Source organism: Pocillopora verrucosa, chromosome 4 (assembly GCF_036669915.1).
Source record: "Pocillopora verrucosa isolate sample1 chromosome 4, ASM3666991v2, whole genome shotgun sequence".
NCBI classification, from domain to species: Eukaryota; Metazoa; Cnidaria; class Anthozoa; order Scleractinia; family Pocilloporidae; genus Pocillopora; species Pocillopora verrucosa.
In genome coordinates this window covers 3125204-3140753 of record NC_089315.1, presented here as the reverse complement: position 1 = coordinate 3140753, position 15550 = coordinate 3125204, and the positions used below count along the sequence as shown (strand labels likewise).

General features: G+C 36.9%; 1 protein-coding gene across 1 annotated transcript in view; it reads right to left on the bottom strand.

The window, feature by feature from the left end:
• Positions 1 to 1519: 1519 nt before the first annotated feature.
• LOC131772200 (putative leucine-rich repeat-containing protein DDB_G0281931) overlaps positions 1520 to 15550 on the bottom strand; it is a 60005-nt gene continuing 45974 nt past the window's right edge. Inside the window, exons 4-22 of the mRNA XM_066165539.1 lie at positions 15054 to 15125; positions 14352 to 14411; positions 13985 to 14059; positions 13691 to 13765; positions 12959 to 13030; positions 12239 to 12313; positions 11882 to 11953; positions 11474 to 11539; positions 9259 to 9330; positions 9043 to 9114; positions 8263 to 8334; positions 7752 to 7823; positions 7008 to 7076; positions 6717 to 6788; positions 6047 to 6103; positions 5289 to 5497; positions 4541 to 4660; positions 2616 to 4130; positions 1520 to 2042 (exon numbers count right to left, since the gene is read on the bottom strand). Of these exons, the coding sequence (XP_066021636.1) occupies positions 1888 to 2042; positions 2616 to 4130; positions 4541 to 4660; positions 5289 to 5497; positions 6047 to 6103; positions 6717 to 6788; positions 7008 to 7076; positions 7752 to 7823; positions 8263 to 8334; positions 9043 to 9114; positions 9259 to 9330; positions 11474 to 11539; positions 11882 to 11953; positions 12239 to 12313; positions 12959 to 13030; positions 13691 to 13765; positions 13985 to 14059; positions 14352 to 14411; positions 15054 to 15125 (3052 nt within the window). The 3' untranslated portion in view covers positions 1520 to 1887. The remainder of the gene's footprint in view (positions 2043 to 2615; positions 4131 to 4540; positions 4661 to 5288; positions 5498 to 6046; positions 6104 to 6716; positions 6789 to 7007; positions 7077 to 7751; positions 7824 to 8262; positions 8335 to 9042; positions 9115 to 9258; positions 9331 to 11473; positions 11540 to 11881; positions 11954 to 12238; positions 12314 to 12958; positions 13031 to 13690; positions 13766 to 13984; positions 14060 to 14351; positions 14412 to 15053; positions 15126 to 15550) is intronic.

Genomic DNA, 15550 nt, shown 5'->3' with positions numbered 1-15550 from the left:
AAAAGCCTGAGAGTACTGACTATGCAACCATATCGACTACCTTGTCTTTATATTAGAGGAGTTTTCCTTTTTTCGGCTTCTGTTCGGTGGGAGTACTATCGGTTTATGATTAAAATCATTCTTTTAAGTAATGCTCAGTAAGTAATACTCTTAGAGTTCACCACGTCCTGAGTTTCAAAGGAAATAAAAAATTTTTCGTGACAAAATATCATCCATATTCGCAGCATAGGGCCGTTTGTTGCAGATGAAATAAACGCGGAAGACTTTGTGCTTTTCAGGGATTTTTAATTTGTTGCATGGCATAGCTTACTTTAGATTCGGTGGTGTGTGCTGATTGGAAAGGAAAAGAGAGAATGAGCGCTTTTTCCATTCATGAAAAACTTCATGAATAATCCCAATGCAGTCGAACGCTCACCATATATCGTGATTCCGCGATGTCTCAGTGCAGTTCATGACAGCTGCATGGTTATCATTGCCGACCCGTTAAAAAGTCATTTCCTCATCAAAAGGCAAACTAATTTATATTTCTTTACCGAGGTTAACTTTCCATATGAAATTTGAGACTTGTGATAAGCGCATGCTCTGATCTATTTTCTACTTTCATCGTACTATTTACAAAAGTGCGGAAATATTTTATTCCTATCATAAAGTGTGTGCTTTTGATGCTCGTTCCCCATGGACATGAGAGCGGTCAAACGTTTCTAGATTAAACAGTTTTTTAAAATCATATTTATGATATCTCATTTTTATAAAAACATTTACGATAGCTTCAGCAAGAAAACACTGTCTCTTCTCCACTTTCTTCTTGTGTTTTTTCTTCATATTGCTAAACAATATAATAGCTCCACTCCCGCAATCAATTCACACGAGCAAAGTCAAACCGATATTAACGCGCGTGACAGTGAAAGCTGTTCCATGCAACAGCCGCAAACTTTGGAAAAAAAAAAAACGCATGAAGCGTATGGCACGAACTGTGGCGTATATCACCAGCGTGCTTTTGCTTTGTAATTCAATACTCATGGTAACCTCCTTGGCTGATATAGTGATTGAAAATGATGCATTTTAACATTATCTGTTATACCCACTAGCCGAGACTGCGACATTCCTCAATTCATCCCCAAACGCATTTCCTTACTGCTGCCGATGAAAAGACATAGGGGAAAAATCTGGCTCGTTGTAAAAGGAGAAAAATATTTAACCTCCACGAGGTTTGATTAATCAACGAGGCACTGGAAAAATACTGATCTGAAAGTAAACCTTTTCAAATCCGTTTTAAAAAAGAGCAGACTAGTGGCGTGAGGTTGAACATAGAGAAAGTTTTAAAAAAAGAGCAAAGCCGTGCTTATTTAATATCCATGGTACAGTCCTGAATTTGTCCAAATTTAAGGTACCACGCCATTTCTGGTTTTCATATGCTTCAAACCAATAAAGGTTTCTGATGACTTGATGAAAAAAATTCAAAGAGAGAAATAAACTCAGAAGCCATTACCCCGGCTAATTGATAGAAAGTGTGCTTTATTACTTAAACATATATGATGCGTCAAAGTCATAAATGCTCGAAAGTGCGAGGGGTTCAAATTTTTAACTAACCAGAACGTTGTTATTATTACATTTTTTGACTAAAAAATAACCTGTCTTATTATTTAAAAAACTAATTTATTATCTCAATTTAAATTAAAGACTCAAAGAATTACTCTTTGCGTTTTGAATAACACAGCCTTTGCGGGAGCCGCCATAGTGCCTTTAGTTACAATGAAATGTCATCCAGAAGTCTCACAATAGCCAGAGAGATATCAACGAAAGTTCTAAATGTTTAAGCCATTTAAAGCGAGATATTTCATCAGCCATAGAAAAGTAGTTTTAAGACAAATATTTTCATGAAGTTCTTCAGTTGCTTTCTTCAATGAAGTATGCAAGTTCATCGGATGTTCCTGTTCTTTTGACCACTCTACGTGATACTCCTTCGCAAAGGAAAATGAAACATCGGATCGGGTTGAAGGTAATGTACTTCCAAATTGACTTCACGTGTCGAATTCCTTTTCCTGTAAGGTAGAAAAAAAAAAGACAGAGTTCATCGTTTATACATGTAATTGAAATCTTGCACGAAGGCGTTAAAAAAGGTAAGGTGTCCCTTTTTTCGGAAATTTGTCTCTGTTTCCGCTCTAGCTAAGAAGCGTTTTGAGAATGGGTGTTGACATTTCGTTAGCACAGTGGTTTGGATTTCTTTTTAGGATCTCAATATTCATCATACTCCATCTGTAAATTCGCAGTTTTCTAATGTTGGAACACTGCAGGACATGAATAGAGAAAATAACTCGGCTGTCAGGATAACAAGGTCTAAAAGTTCCACTTACAGTAAGAGTTAAGCTGAGAGAAGAATTGACTGAACAACGCGATCTGTTTTAAGGTTACAGTTGTGTGAGCCAGTGTTATACAGAGTCAAATATCCTAAATAACCAGGATATGTTACTTTATGATTTTATCCTTTCACTGCGCGGAAAACGAAAAATCTGAGGAATTGAGAAAACCACCACAATCCACGCTATCTTTCCTTTTTTTATTTGGAAAATGAATAAAATGCACATTGAATAAAGTAGAGCAGCATGGTGACTTACCAATGGCAACCAACAGTACAGAGGCGTTAAGGACCACGAACAGGACATTTACAAAGATGGAGTCGTTCTTGCCCTCTCCTTGACTCTCATCCCAGTTTGTGTAAACAGCACCAAGACAAACGTCAAAGAAAATGATCCAAAGAACAAAAGTTTGCAAGCAGTCTTCAAACCTATTCTTGATCGGTCGGAATAAGGTGTAGATAACTCCAAAGACACTAACTGTCAGAAGTGTAAGACCGATTTGAGAGAGGCTCTTTGATCCAAACAGAAAAATCAACGAGATTAGAATCAGCTTGCGATACATCTCGGTAATTTCCCAAAACCAAAATTTCTTCTTATAGTTTTCAAAGTACACTCTGAGTCCGAAAGAAATCGCTTCGTTTTCCTGGGACTCGCGATACTTGTAAGTGAGAAACAGAGCCAGAAGTGGAAATCCCACGGGATATAATGCCAAAATTGAAGCCATGAGCCAATACAAGCTGTGGCGAGGAGTGAAACACTGGACAGAGTGGTCAGCTCTCAGCAGGAAGATGCAGTCGCTCTTGTCGTCTGTGAAACAAGTCTCTACACATGCACCAGGAAGAGGTATAATCTGAATAATCGATTTGCTCGTCGTAGGGTAGGTCGTCGACAACAATAGGAAAATGTTCCGATAGCAAGATTTCTTCAGACTCTTAACTTCCATTACTTTCTGGTCTTCGCCAAGGTCCTCCTTATTCATGATGTAGCGCTTTTTAAGAAAGAGATACAAGAAAATCAAGCCAACGAGTGAGACATTCATAACAACAATCATCGTGAACTTTCCAAGCTCATCAAGCCGTAGAGAAGTATGAATGCAACTTAGAGGGGCAAACTGCAAGATGTTCCCTTCAAACAGTTTTAGAACCTTCTCCGTTGAGATCAGAATGACTGGCCACTGGACTTTCGCCAATGCCGAGAAAATACCGGCAATAACTTGGTAAAAACCAATCACAATCTTAAAGCACGACATGATAACATCTGCAACTGTCCGGTTGTCCTCTGCACGTTTGGAGTCACCCCACAGAACCATTAGAAATACAGCAACAAAAAGAGCAATTACCAAGATGGATGAAGTTATTGTTACAGGTAACCGGGGACATTTCAAACAAGAGTTGAAGCGAAAATAGAATCCTTCAGAGCAGGTTGCACACAAAGTCCCTTGATATCCTTGATGGCATTCTGAGTCAATTCCACCCTTGCAGGACTTTGCATGGGGACATTTGAGTGGCTTCGGAAGTGAAGTATCGAACGTGGTATATGACTTGTTGTAGTCTGGTCCAAAAGAATGAATATTGTTAACAAAACCCCTGAAACGTTCTTTTTCAGAATGGTCTGTCCATTTCCAGAAGTAGTCAGGAGCAAGTATTGCTGTATCTTTCTTACAAACAAAACCGTTTGGCGGACATGCTGAGCACGGGCCAAAACGATCTAACCGATAGAAGTTGTGTAGGCATCTGCATGCACGATATTCAGCAGTCTCGTTGGAGATCGTACCTGGGAAGGAATTTTTCCTTTCTTAGCATTAATTATAAAACATTCGTCAAAAGGCTTGTTCACGAATTCATTCTCTGAGTCAACCAAGAAATAAGATTTCACTAGTGAATTAAAGGGATATACTTTAGAACGAGATATCTCTGGATTTCGCTTAAAATAGATAGCAACATCAACAACTAAAATTAAGCGAGTAATCTGTGTTCATCTTTCTGTTGTCTAAAAAGAGTTTCTGATAGTCCACTCCAGTTGACTTTGTTCTGTGTAGATAATGTGAGAACCAAAATTGATGACAATGACTGCTATGTGTTAAAGACGTCGTTGTGACAGTTCTTTCATTAAAACTCAGTGTCACCCAGAGCGTATTTTAATCGAAAACGGTGAAGTTTGCCCAAAGCGAACACTGTACTTACCATATGGACAAGCCACGCAGTCGGCAGCTGTGGTTCCAGGACTTTGCTGTTCAGAAACAAAGGTACCATTACTGCATCTCTTATATTCAACTTGTCCCATTTCATCCTGATAAAAGCCACCTGTGAAGATATCATATCATAAAACAAAGATTCAGCTCCACGGGTGAGTTGGGAGATATTCATCGTTAAACACAATTACAGAGGAGAAACATTTTTATAAATGTTATTGTTTGTGCAATCTTTAAGTTATTCTTGTTGCCTGCTTTTGGCCGAGCAGAGCGATTATAAAACTCTACTTTTAACTTTCAAATCGTCAAATGATACGGCTCCTATTTACTCACAGGAGCTTTAAGAACCTTGCAATCCTCTTTTAAAGTTTACTTGTAACACCAATATACAATCTTGGGTTGTGTGGTCAAATAGCTTTATTCATATAATGCACCAGTATTATGGAATCCTCTTCCATGGGTTATGAGGAGGAGCAAGTCGTTAGGGCGTTTAAATTTAAGCCTAAGGCCCTTATTTTTAAACGAATTTTTATTTGACATATTGTAAAGTTTAAGTGGCTTAGACCTTTCCTTGAAATATATTTTTAATTTATATCCTATTCTTCATAATTTTATCAAATAACTTTCAGTATTATGATATAAAGCGCTGTTGGATACTTTGAAGATACAGCGCTCATATGTTGTCATTTATATCATTTTTTACCATGATTAACGATGAAATAGGTGTTCATTCTCATTACCTGCAGGACAATCTACACAGCGGTTTTCATCAGTATACATGTAGGTACCAACTGGACAGAGACTGCAGTTTTTACAAATATTTGATAAAGTTTGTTTTTCATAAGTTGCACAGTCGTGGCAGACAAAACCTGAGCGTGAAAAGCCAAATCTGAAGTTACTTAGCTCGTTGTCCAAAATAAAGTACAGAGATGTCGAGGGAGCACACTCACTAAGGATTGGATAATAAAAATAAATCAAATACTCGCATGGAAAAAAAAGTTTAAGTTCCCCCATAAGAAGAGAGACCTGGAAATGAAATGACAATTAACCCGTAAGCTCACATTGGATTTTGAGGTAGGTTTAAACCCAGTGAAGCGCAGGACCGAATTCGCTCTAACCTTGAGATCATCTCTGGTAAGTGCTAATAGTTAAAAGCGCTCTACGAAATGTGAGCTTTAAAAAATTGCCACATTCATTATATTTTAGATTCATGTCATAAATTTGGCGCAACAGAGGCCAGGGGGGAATTAGCACTGGACGACGTTGTCTTGCAGAGACGACACGCGCAATTTTTGGGACTTGCAGTGTATCATGACTATACTAAGAAAGGCTTTATTTTATGCTACGGCTAACTTTTAATAACTACACATATTAAAATTTTTTAAGTCAAAGAAGCCGCTTAATCGATAGTGTAGATCAATGGAAAATGTTGAAGCTGATTTTATAGGGTGTATAAGAAAAAAAATAATTAAAAAAAAAAAAAAAAAGGCGTACTTACATCTGTGACACATATTTTCCCCGAGGTAGCTGACGAAGATTTTTACACGTCAATGACCTGTAAACAACTTGATTATGAATAAGTTGAATCGAAACTGATTGGATGTAAAAGACAACGTGATCATTATGTGAATGATGGTAATTAGTAATTAGTCAAAAGGCCCACGTCACCAAAACAAACTTAGGTTTCCATAGCTTTGAGTGACTTGAGGTTTTGCTTCTTCGTTCGGATTGGGTGACAGACCATTACCCGATAATTCCCCTCCTCCCCTCAAATTACTCGAAGTGAGAAGTACTGAGGGTACGAAAACCGTCCCGAGATAGGCTATACCAATAAAGCTACAACACAATAACTGTAACGATAATGATGAATATGTCAACGACGACGACGATAAAAATGATGATAAAGATGATAATAATACTAATAGGTTTTTTCTGCTTTTAGGGTGTTCACGCCTTTTGGTAAATATACGTCATTTTGTCTCGTGTTCTTAGGTGTGTTTGAAAATGATTATGATAACTTATAGAATTTAGCTGTTGGTAGTTTCCAGGTTAGCTGGAGAATATACAAAGTACATCTTGGAGTGAGTATAATCTCGAAGTCTACTACTAACTTCAGTTTCTGGTTAAATACTATATGACGTGTGTTTAAGCCATACGGCTTGACTTACACTTTGGTATGGTTTGTCATTTTGTCGAAAATTCCATCTGGTAATGAGCTGAAAGGATTATCAAATATGGTTCTGAAAATAAAATATCTACTCATTATACAAGAAACGATTTGATAGACATTGTAAAAGCTCCCGATATCAGCGGTCAGAAATAGCGGGTGGGGCTATTTTTAAATATGTTTGTTCTTTTCTTCTAAAACCGACCCAAGAAACAAGAAAACGTTCAGCTCATAAAATTTGTCTTCTTTTCAGAGCTTTAAAGGGAATCAGTCAATTCGTAAATTTACTCACAACTGCTCCACTACAAGTCCGTCAAAAGCCTTGCTTTCAATAGTTTTGATTGCGTTACTGTGAAGAAGCCTACAGAAAAAAAAATTACGTTTCGGTGATCTTCTCTTCTCAATCAAAATAATTTTGATTGCAAGAAAGTAGTTTAATTCTCAATAAAAATGTTTTTGATTGAGAAAAGAAGAAAGATAACCCTTTTTCTGACTAACGGAAACCTGGATATATCTTAGAAACCGAAGCAACTCATAAATGAAACTCATATCTTATCATGTAATTAGTAATGATATACTATCATTTATATAACTGACTAAAAACCCTTTTACATGCAGCACAGCGACTCTCTTATTTCCCACACTAAAGTGGATGTACTGACAGGCTTTTAGTAAAAGCAATTAACTGATGATCTACCGCTGTCCGTCAGACCTCTTACCTCACAGCGAAGCATTCTGATTGGTCTGGAATAGCTTGAAAATTACAAAGGTGTCGATGACGATTATAAAAAAGTACATTTTTTGATGTTCATAATGGTGGAAATAATACTTTCGAGCTCTAGATTTCAAATTTTTTTTTTCTGGGGGACAATGACCCCTGACTCCCCTAGAGGAAAGGGGCTTAAAGGCCTCTTCTTCGAGCACAGTCACCTACAAAACCACTATACAACTACTATACCTTCTAAGCTGCTTATGAAAAACGATATTTAAACCCCTCACCTATGCCTCTTTAAAAAAATATACAGAAGACACCTACAATGTGGTCAAACTGGAAAGTCCACTGAATGTGTGTTTATTAATGTGAGCGATCCTGTTGAAGGTTAGCATCCTAAAAACAGGGAAAAATATAACACTCCTGAGATATCAAACATAGAACAGGAGCGGGTTATTATCTGAGCCGCTGGAAATAAACCTCCATGAAATTCTATATTATGTCCAATTTCGTTTGTTTCATTTAATATAGGTGTTTTTTCATCACTTAGAAATTGCAATAAGTTTTTCAGGAAAAAAGGATGTCACGAGTAGCCTGCCTTTGAAAAAAAAAGAATTGCATTTATTTCAAACTTTTTGGTGGCAAGTAACAAGAATTGTCCCCAACATTTAGAAAATTAAGACACTCATTCTATATTGGGTTACACACTCAGTTGTTTAAGAAGTTAAACGTTTTGAGGAGCGGCAATCTCGACCTGACTAGTAATTCATTGAATTGTTCCATTTGGGACAAGAGAGCTGATTACTTTCTACATTGGTTTTCACCTTTTACTTACAGAATGTTCAATTGATTGAGTTTAGCAAACACATTATCAGGTAATGACTGCAAGTTGTTGAACGACAAATCACTATGGAAAGACGAGAAAAAGAAGTTATCGTGAAGAAAATAGACGCTAAAATCCTAAAGGAAGCCGTATTTAACCCTCTACACCCTGACATTATACTGTTCTCTAGACATTTCCTAAGATGCTGAGAAGGATAATCTGTTCAAAAATATGAACTCGCTGAATTTGTGATCATTTCCTTTATTCTCACGACCTTTATGTATGATTATGGGCTAATATCGTGAGGAGAAATTATTTGCAGTGTTAGGGGTTAATGGGTTTAAAGAAGAACCATCCCCAATTAAAGTACGTGACTCAAAGTTCAAACCCGTATTTTCTGTACATCAAGTGGCGCTTCTTTTTTGTGTAACACTATCCAAACACAGTCACAGCTCCATCATGGTTGTTTGCATCGCGAAACTTATTTTCATACTGTTTGTTGTGTATTGAGTTCGCGTGTTACTTGTCAATGTTTATTGGTTTCATTTTTTGTATTGTGTACGTGTGATTGATGTTTGCACCGTTGCGTAATGTTATATAATTATGTTAGGTAATTTGTCAGGTTTTTATGGAGCAGCGTTGACTTTTTTCTTTATTGTTAGTTTGTTTATAAGTTTTCGTTCTCTAATATGTATTTTCCTGCTCATGTTTAGTACCGTAGGCGTGTGAAAGTTTCTAATTAAATAATGGAAGCAATTACGCGTGACTACAGTTGTAGTTTCTGTTACTCACAGGTTTCCGAATACGAGAATATCCTGAAAAATGTTTTCTGGAAGGTGATCGATCTCATTGTTGTCCAAAAATCTACAAAATAAAACAACATTTTCAAGCGTGAGTAGAGCTTGAGCATACTTGAATATAACCCAAGGCATCCAGAGGAAAAGAAGCTGGTTTCATGGCAAATAACCTAAAATGAAACATTCAGTTTAATATAGATCAAATACTTACAGTTTATAAAATTTTCCAACTCCAGATGTGACCATTCTCGATAAATCTGTGATTCGATTGTGTCCTAAACGTCTGAGACGAACATAAGAGTCTAATCAAGTGAAGTTCGAATTGCTCATGCTGATCGAGAGAATATATTCTCCTGTGCTAAGTTAAATTTTGGTCAGGAGCCCATCACTTGGAGCCTTCAATTGCCCTGTATTTTTGTCACAGCGTTTTTAAAGACAAATCTATTTTTAGTTTGAATTTACCGCGAGCTAGGACTCCCCACGAGAGCACATTGACCAATCAAGATGGTTAATTTCTAATTTTACTCGTTAATATATCGAAAGAAAAACAGCAGAGAGGTGCAATGCTTCTTGCGATAGTTAGTGTGCAGATTTGTGTGAACAAAGGCGTCCCAAGCTCACGTCTAGATAAAAAGCAAACGATTAATTTATGAAAGCGTCATATGTTGTGTGACTCGGTGTTAATTTACGGGAGGAACTGTTGAGAATTTGAACATGTTATAAGGAATAGCACGGGGAACAAAATGTAGTCGATTTACAACGATAAATATTTCGAAATATGAACATTTTACACGTTAAATCAATAGAATTTACTCACATCTTTTGTGTCCGTTGTGGTTTCCGGCGTTCACTGCCATTTTAAGCTTGCTTTGCCGTCACTGTTATTCCTATTATACAACGGTCGAAATCGAAGTGTGCAGCCTTGACCTCGTCTTATAACAGGAATAACAGTAAGCTCGGAACGCTTGTGGTGTGAATATTTTGAAAGTACCTCGGGAGGCAGCAGTTCCGAGGAAATTTCTAGTGAAGGTGAACCTGACTCTTGACTGTTCAATGATCAAAGCGACAATGGGCACCGTGAATTTTGCCGCATGCAGCAATAATCGACCACACTTCACAAAAAATAACCAAGATTTGAAAAGATCGAAGCCCATTCGAAAAAGTAGCATTATCTTACGATCTAGAAAAACGCTCATCATTTTGTTGCACCCGCTTCTGTTCAGTCCTGCGTCGCAAAATTTCCTTTACGGACTGTGTGGATGAAGATTCTTAAGATGAAGACAACTCGCACACAGCTTTGCTCACGCAATTTCTTGTTTCCGCGCTCTCCATCATCGCTGGCATTTCGCCTCTTCATCGTCTGGAATTTGGACTCTTTTCATGAAATCTTCTTTGGGGGGCCAGAATCAGAAGAACACGAAAAAAAAAATACAAATACAAATAAAAATACAACGATGATCCGCGCTCCTGCGAATTTTTTTCGCAAGTGTGAAAAATTTGCAAAGGATAAAGTAATATATGGAAAGAAAGGATTGGAATACTGGAATACAGCAAAAGAAAGGTGGAATTTGCGTAGTTTTGACATGAAGACGTCCCCACATAGGGACGCCATTTTTTTTCTTCGCGTTTCATGGATCGTATTACCCAAGTGAGCTCGAGTAGCCTATTTTCCGCGAAAAGATAGTTTAAAATTAAACCGTTCTGTGAAAACGCCGTGACATAGGTCCAGTATAGGAGTTGAACGCTCCAAGTAATGGGCTCCTGTTCTGGTTCAATAAGATGATAAAAAAAAAACACCCATGTTTGGCCACACTCACATGTATGACGTTCAGTCTCACTAACTTTTTTTCTATTTTTATTTTAGTCGATACTGTCACTTTTCTAGAGCGATAGATAAATAGAGGGATTGATCATTCGATAGATTGATTCAAGTTTTCAGTGTTAATACATAGATATATAGTAGATGCCAGAATTTCTGCTGTTTCGAAAACAAATATCCTCGCCGCTTTTATTGAAGAAACCATCAACAAAAATGACATCATGGTAACCGGATTTGACAAGATTGCGGTTTTATTTCTCACGAAGGTTTCTTCTTTAGTTTGTGAACACGGCTAAAGGTTAAATTCGAATTTTTTGTGGAAGGAAGACATTTTTTAGGAATGGGATTTTTCTTTTTTTGTCGGAGTTGAAATAACAAGTTGCAGTTATATAAAGAAGATCTCTATATTCGGTGCTCTTGAATGTATTTGAAATTGTCTTTTATTTAAACGTTACATGTTTGGTCGTGGAGACGAGTTCATCTTGAGTTAATTGTATCGCCAACACGATCACCTTCCTGCTCGAAAGGAATGCATACGATAAGATTTGTTTCGACGCGTGACACCAAAAACGGTGCCATGTATGACAAAGGCATAATATCGACTTACAATTTAATCGTATAGTTCGGACCTGTCAAATCTGGTACAGATGTCAGCTTGTTGTTGTCCATAGACCTATACGATCCAGCAACCAAAAAAATACAAAGGAGTTATTATGAGCCCTGATCAATACACAAATGTTCCTTCTTTGTGTTTGTCTTGTAATGTTTACTTCCTCGGTGATTTTGTATTTTTCGAATTCTTTTCATTTGTTTTCCATCGTAACTTGTATTGTATTTAGCAGTCGTAATCGCATATGTGTTATCTGAAACAAAATTGACGCGTTGCAACGAGTGACGGTTTTTTTTTATGCCATGCTAAAAAATCTTTCTTTATTTGCGCCAATTTAAATCTGCTCCTTGACGAAATCTTTGCCATTTTACCTGTTTTATGTAAGTTTTTTTTTTAATCACTTACCATAATTCGAGCGTTTTAAATTGTTCTAAAACACCATCACCTATTGTCTCTAGCTCGTTTCCTTGAAGGAACCTATTCGCAAGTATAAAGAGAATTGAGATATCTTCTGGTAGGCATTTAAGGGTGGGAAGGGGATGGGAAGAAGCATTTATGTTGTTTTATATATTTACGTTTGGTGGGTACAACATTTCAATAAATAACAAAAATAAAGTACGCGAGCTATAAGAGGTGCTGCTCGTGGTTTGGACCTTGAGTACACAGAAGATTTCCATATCCGAGATCTGTTCAGTTATTCCTTTCAAACCCGCACTACCCAGTACTAGGCAAAGAACAGCAACGCACAACCAATGTACTTACAAATATTTGAGCTGATCCGTAAGTCCTGCCATTGTGCCCCGGTGTATACGAGTCAGCTTATTGGAAGACAGATCACTGAAAACGGACAAATTTAAAACAATAATGTGATGCACCTATTCCAGGTTGATCTCACCGCAGAAAAACCTGTCTGTGGTGGTCCGAGATCAAAGATGTGACAAGTTAAGTGTTCGCAATGTAAAACCGAGTACCAGATCTTTTCCCTTTGTTGAGCTCAGACTTTGCACATTACAAATTGAATAACAAAGAATAACATTGCTAATTCTGAACAAATTCGCTAAAACTTCGACGATGAACTCCTCCACGTAAATATTTTTAGCTTCCTCCTCATTTCATTTCTGTCTCTTGTTGCTCTGCTTAAACAATTTGGAGTTCCTCCCAAAAAAGAATTATTACAAGTATTCTTAACACCAAAAGGGGTTTCTGTCTTTAAAAATTAGCCCATGTGCGATTTTTGCCTGGCTACAAAGTTATCTCTAAGACAGTGGCTTGCACAGACGAATTCCTAGCGCATTTATTACTAATTTATGAACGGTCGGTGTTTTTTTTTAAATCGGGCAATCGGTAAAGTTTTTTTTTTCATCTCTTATATGCGGAGAGGAAATTGATGAGCTATTTAGACATACACTCTCCAAGACATGCCAGGTTTTATGCTTTATGAATATCGTAGAAAAAAGTGAAAAAATGATAAATACTACTTACAGTACTTGTAGGTGTCTCATTGCTCGGAAAGTTCCATTGACGATATTTTCCAAGTCGCAAGCGGTCATGTAACTACAAAAATAATATGAAAAAGTCAGCGTGGTGGAGAAGTTTAATGAGGAATGGTATATAAATATTGAAAGGGTCGTACTGACTGATTGAAGAATGCACTCTTAAAAAAATGTCGGCGTAACCGTAATTAGACAGTTAGAGTGGAACATTTCTTTATAAATTTCAATACGCTTCTCTGTTGGGCCAAAACTAACTGTTCCTAATGTAAGGGGTAGACAGCAACCCCACCCCAGCCCCCAGAGTACTTTAGTCACGTGACCATCGGGGGGACGAGAAATTGGACCACGAGGTCGAAGAAAGAAAAATAGAATCGTTGAACAATATTTGTTTCTTTAACTATTTGTCTTCAGAAGCGAACCCAACACTAACTTGTTAAACTTAACAACCAAGCTAGTTTTCTCGGAGATTGGTTAAGCTAATACCTAACAGGAAGGAACGATGAAGAATTACAACAGCAGAATTGCCACATTACAGTATACCACAGAGAGTCATGGCAGAGTGTAATGCTTCATGAGGTAACAATCGACTTCGGCGTCTGACTTAAACTAAATGTGCACAGATGAAACGCTAGGATTAACTTCGAATGTCACTACATCGTGAGACAGACGTTCAATATGATAATTCTTATTAGTTGGTGATTTGTGGAGCCACTGGACTTACAGATATTTCATACTTCCAAGCCCAGCGAAGATATCTGATGGCAGAGAAGGTCCAAGTGGATTTACACTGAGGTCTCTGTAAAAGTAAACCGTTTGGAATGAGCTCCAACTATCTGCTGATTAAATATAGGCCGATATGAGGTGTGAAATTTTAATTCCTTATAAACTGTGATGAACTGCTGATGCGAACTGGGATGAACGAGTAATTAGCGAATATCTCCAACGACTATATGCTTAAACATTCGAAAATATATATTTTTGTTATTTTTAAATCAAGTTAAAACATGACACTTACAGTGTGTGAAGCCGTGTTAGTCCTTTAAGAATGAAATTCACATCAGCAATTGATAGTAAGTTGTCACTGATTTTCCTAAACAAATGTAATATCTAAATCAACTTATAAGTGTTAGACAGTGGGCTAAAATAACTCACCCAGCCTCATTTATACCACGCTGTTTCTTGCATTTATATATCTATCTAACGTTTTTTTTTAAGAAAATAGGACAACGGAAAGGAAAGAAAGACCCAATGTAAGCGGCTCATTATCATTTTATTCATAATGTTTGAAGAATAGAAGCTTCAATAATATTTTAGAAGTAAACCTTGAGGTACTTTAATTGTGGCACACAGTTTTGAGAAGCACTTCATAAAATATAACTCACAGAGAAGAAACGTTTTCTGGAAGGTAAAAACTCCCTGAAATTAAGTTCTTGGAAAGATATCTGGGAAGAAATGATAACAAATGTCATGAGATGAAGGTAGGAAAAACGAAAGAGATATATATCTGTCCGTATATATATGGCAAAAAATTTACATAAGTTAAAGAATTAAAGAGGACGCATCGATTCTCTGCTACTCTGAGTTTCGCGCCTAAACGTTCGTCAGACAGAACTATATAGTTATGAAAATTTGCAACTAAGCTAAGGATGTACCCGGCGACTGAACACGCAACGGTTAGGATACCGCAAACTGTCAGCAAGCCAGATGAGAGAATACTGCCCGCTCTTGAAACTAATTAGATTGCAGGTTTGTAGAATACCACCCGCTCACGCGTCGACAAAAAAATGATGCGCTTCACGATCTCACTGTTTTATTATATACTAGCTAAATCAATTATTCACTTTAGTGTCAGTGGCGCCTTTTAACGGCTCGGTGAATATCCACCTCTAGCCACACCCACTTAGGTGAATAGTTGTTTATCACATTAAAGCTATTGAAAGTAGAAATAAAAAATAGTGGTAAGTTCTACAAGGATAGTTATTTTAACCAGCCTAAAAAGATCACGATGAAAAAAAAAAAAACTCGTTTTTTAGCCAACCACATTTTGCAAACTTTTTGAATTAAATCATTACGAATTCCCTCACATCATTTTCAGTTTCTCCATATTGCGAAAAGTGTGTTGAGGAATGTGTCGCAGTGAATTATTTGATAAGTCCCTAGAAAAAGAGAGAGAGTTCATGAAAGAAAAAAAATTAATTGATTCTCGAAAGATTAAGCATAAAATTTTCAAAAGACAAACGTTCCCATTACATATGATTACTTACTCTTTTCTGTTTTACTTATCATTAGAAGGAAGATATTGGTATCCTAACAATCAACTAATACGTTCGAAATCTACCAGCTTATAGATAGTAAGTCAACTATTGAACCATCAATGAGTACCCAGGTATAACTTGTAATCAGATGGTTAACTTTTTTATTTCTTCGCGTTTGTAGATGGCTCGGGGAAATTTAAAGACCATTTTCAAACTTTTTCACAACTTCGATAAATTTTTCTTCTGAATATGTTAGATATATGCAGTATGTTGACCACTGTTTCCTGTTAGTTTTCTTTTATCTTTTAAAAAAGAAAAAGTAATTT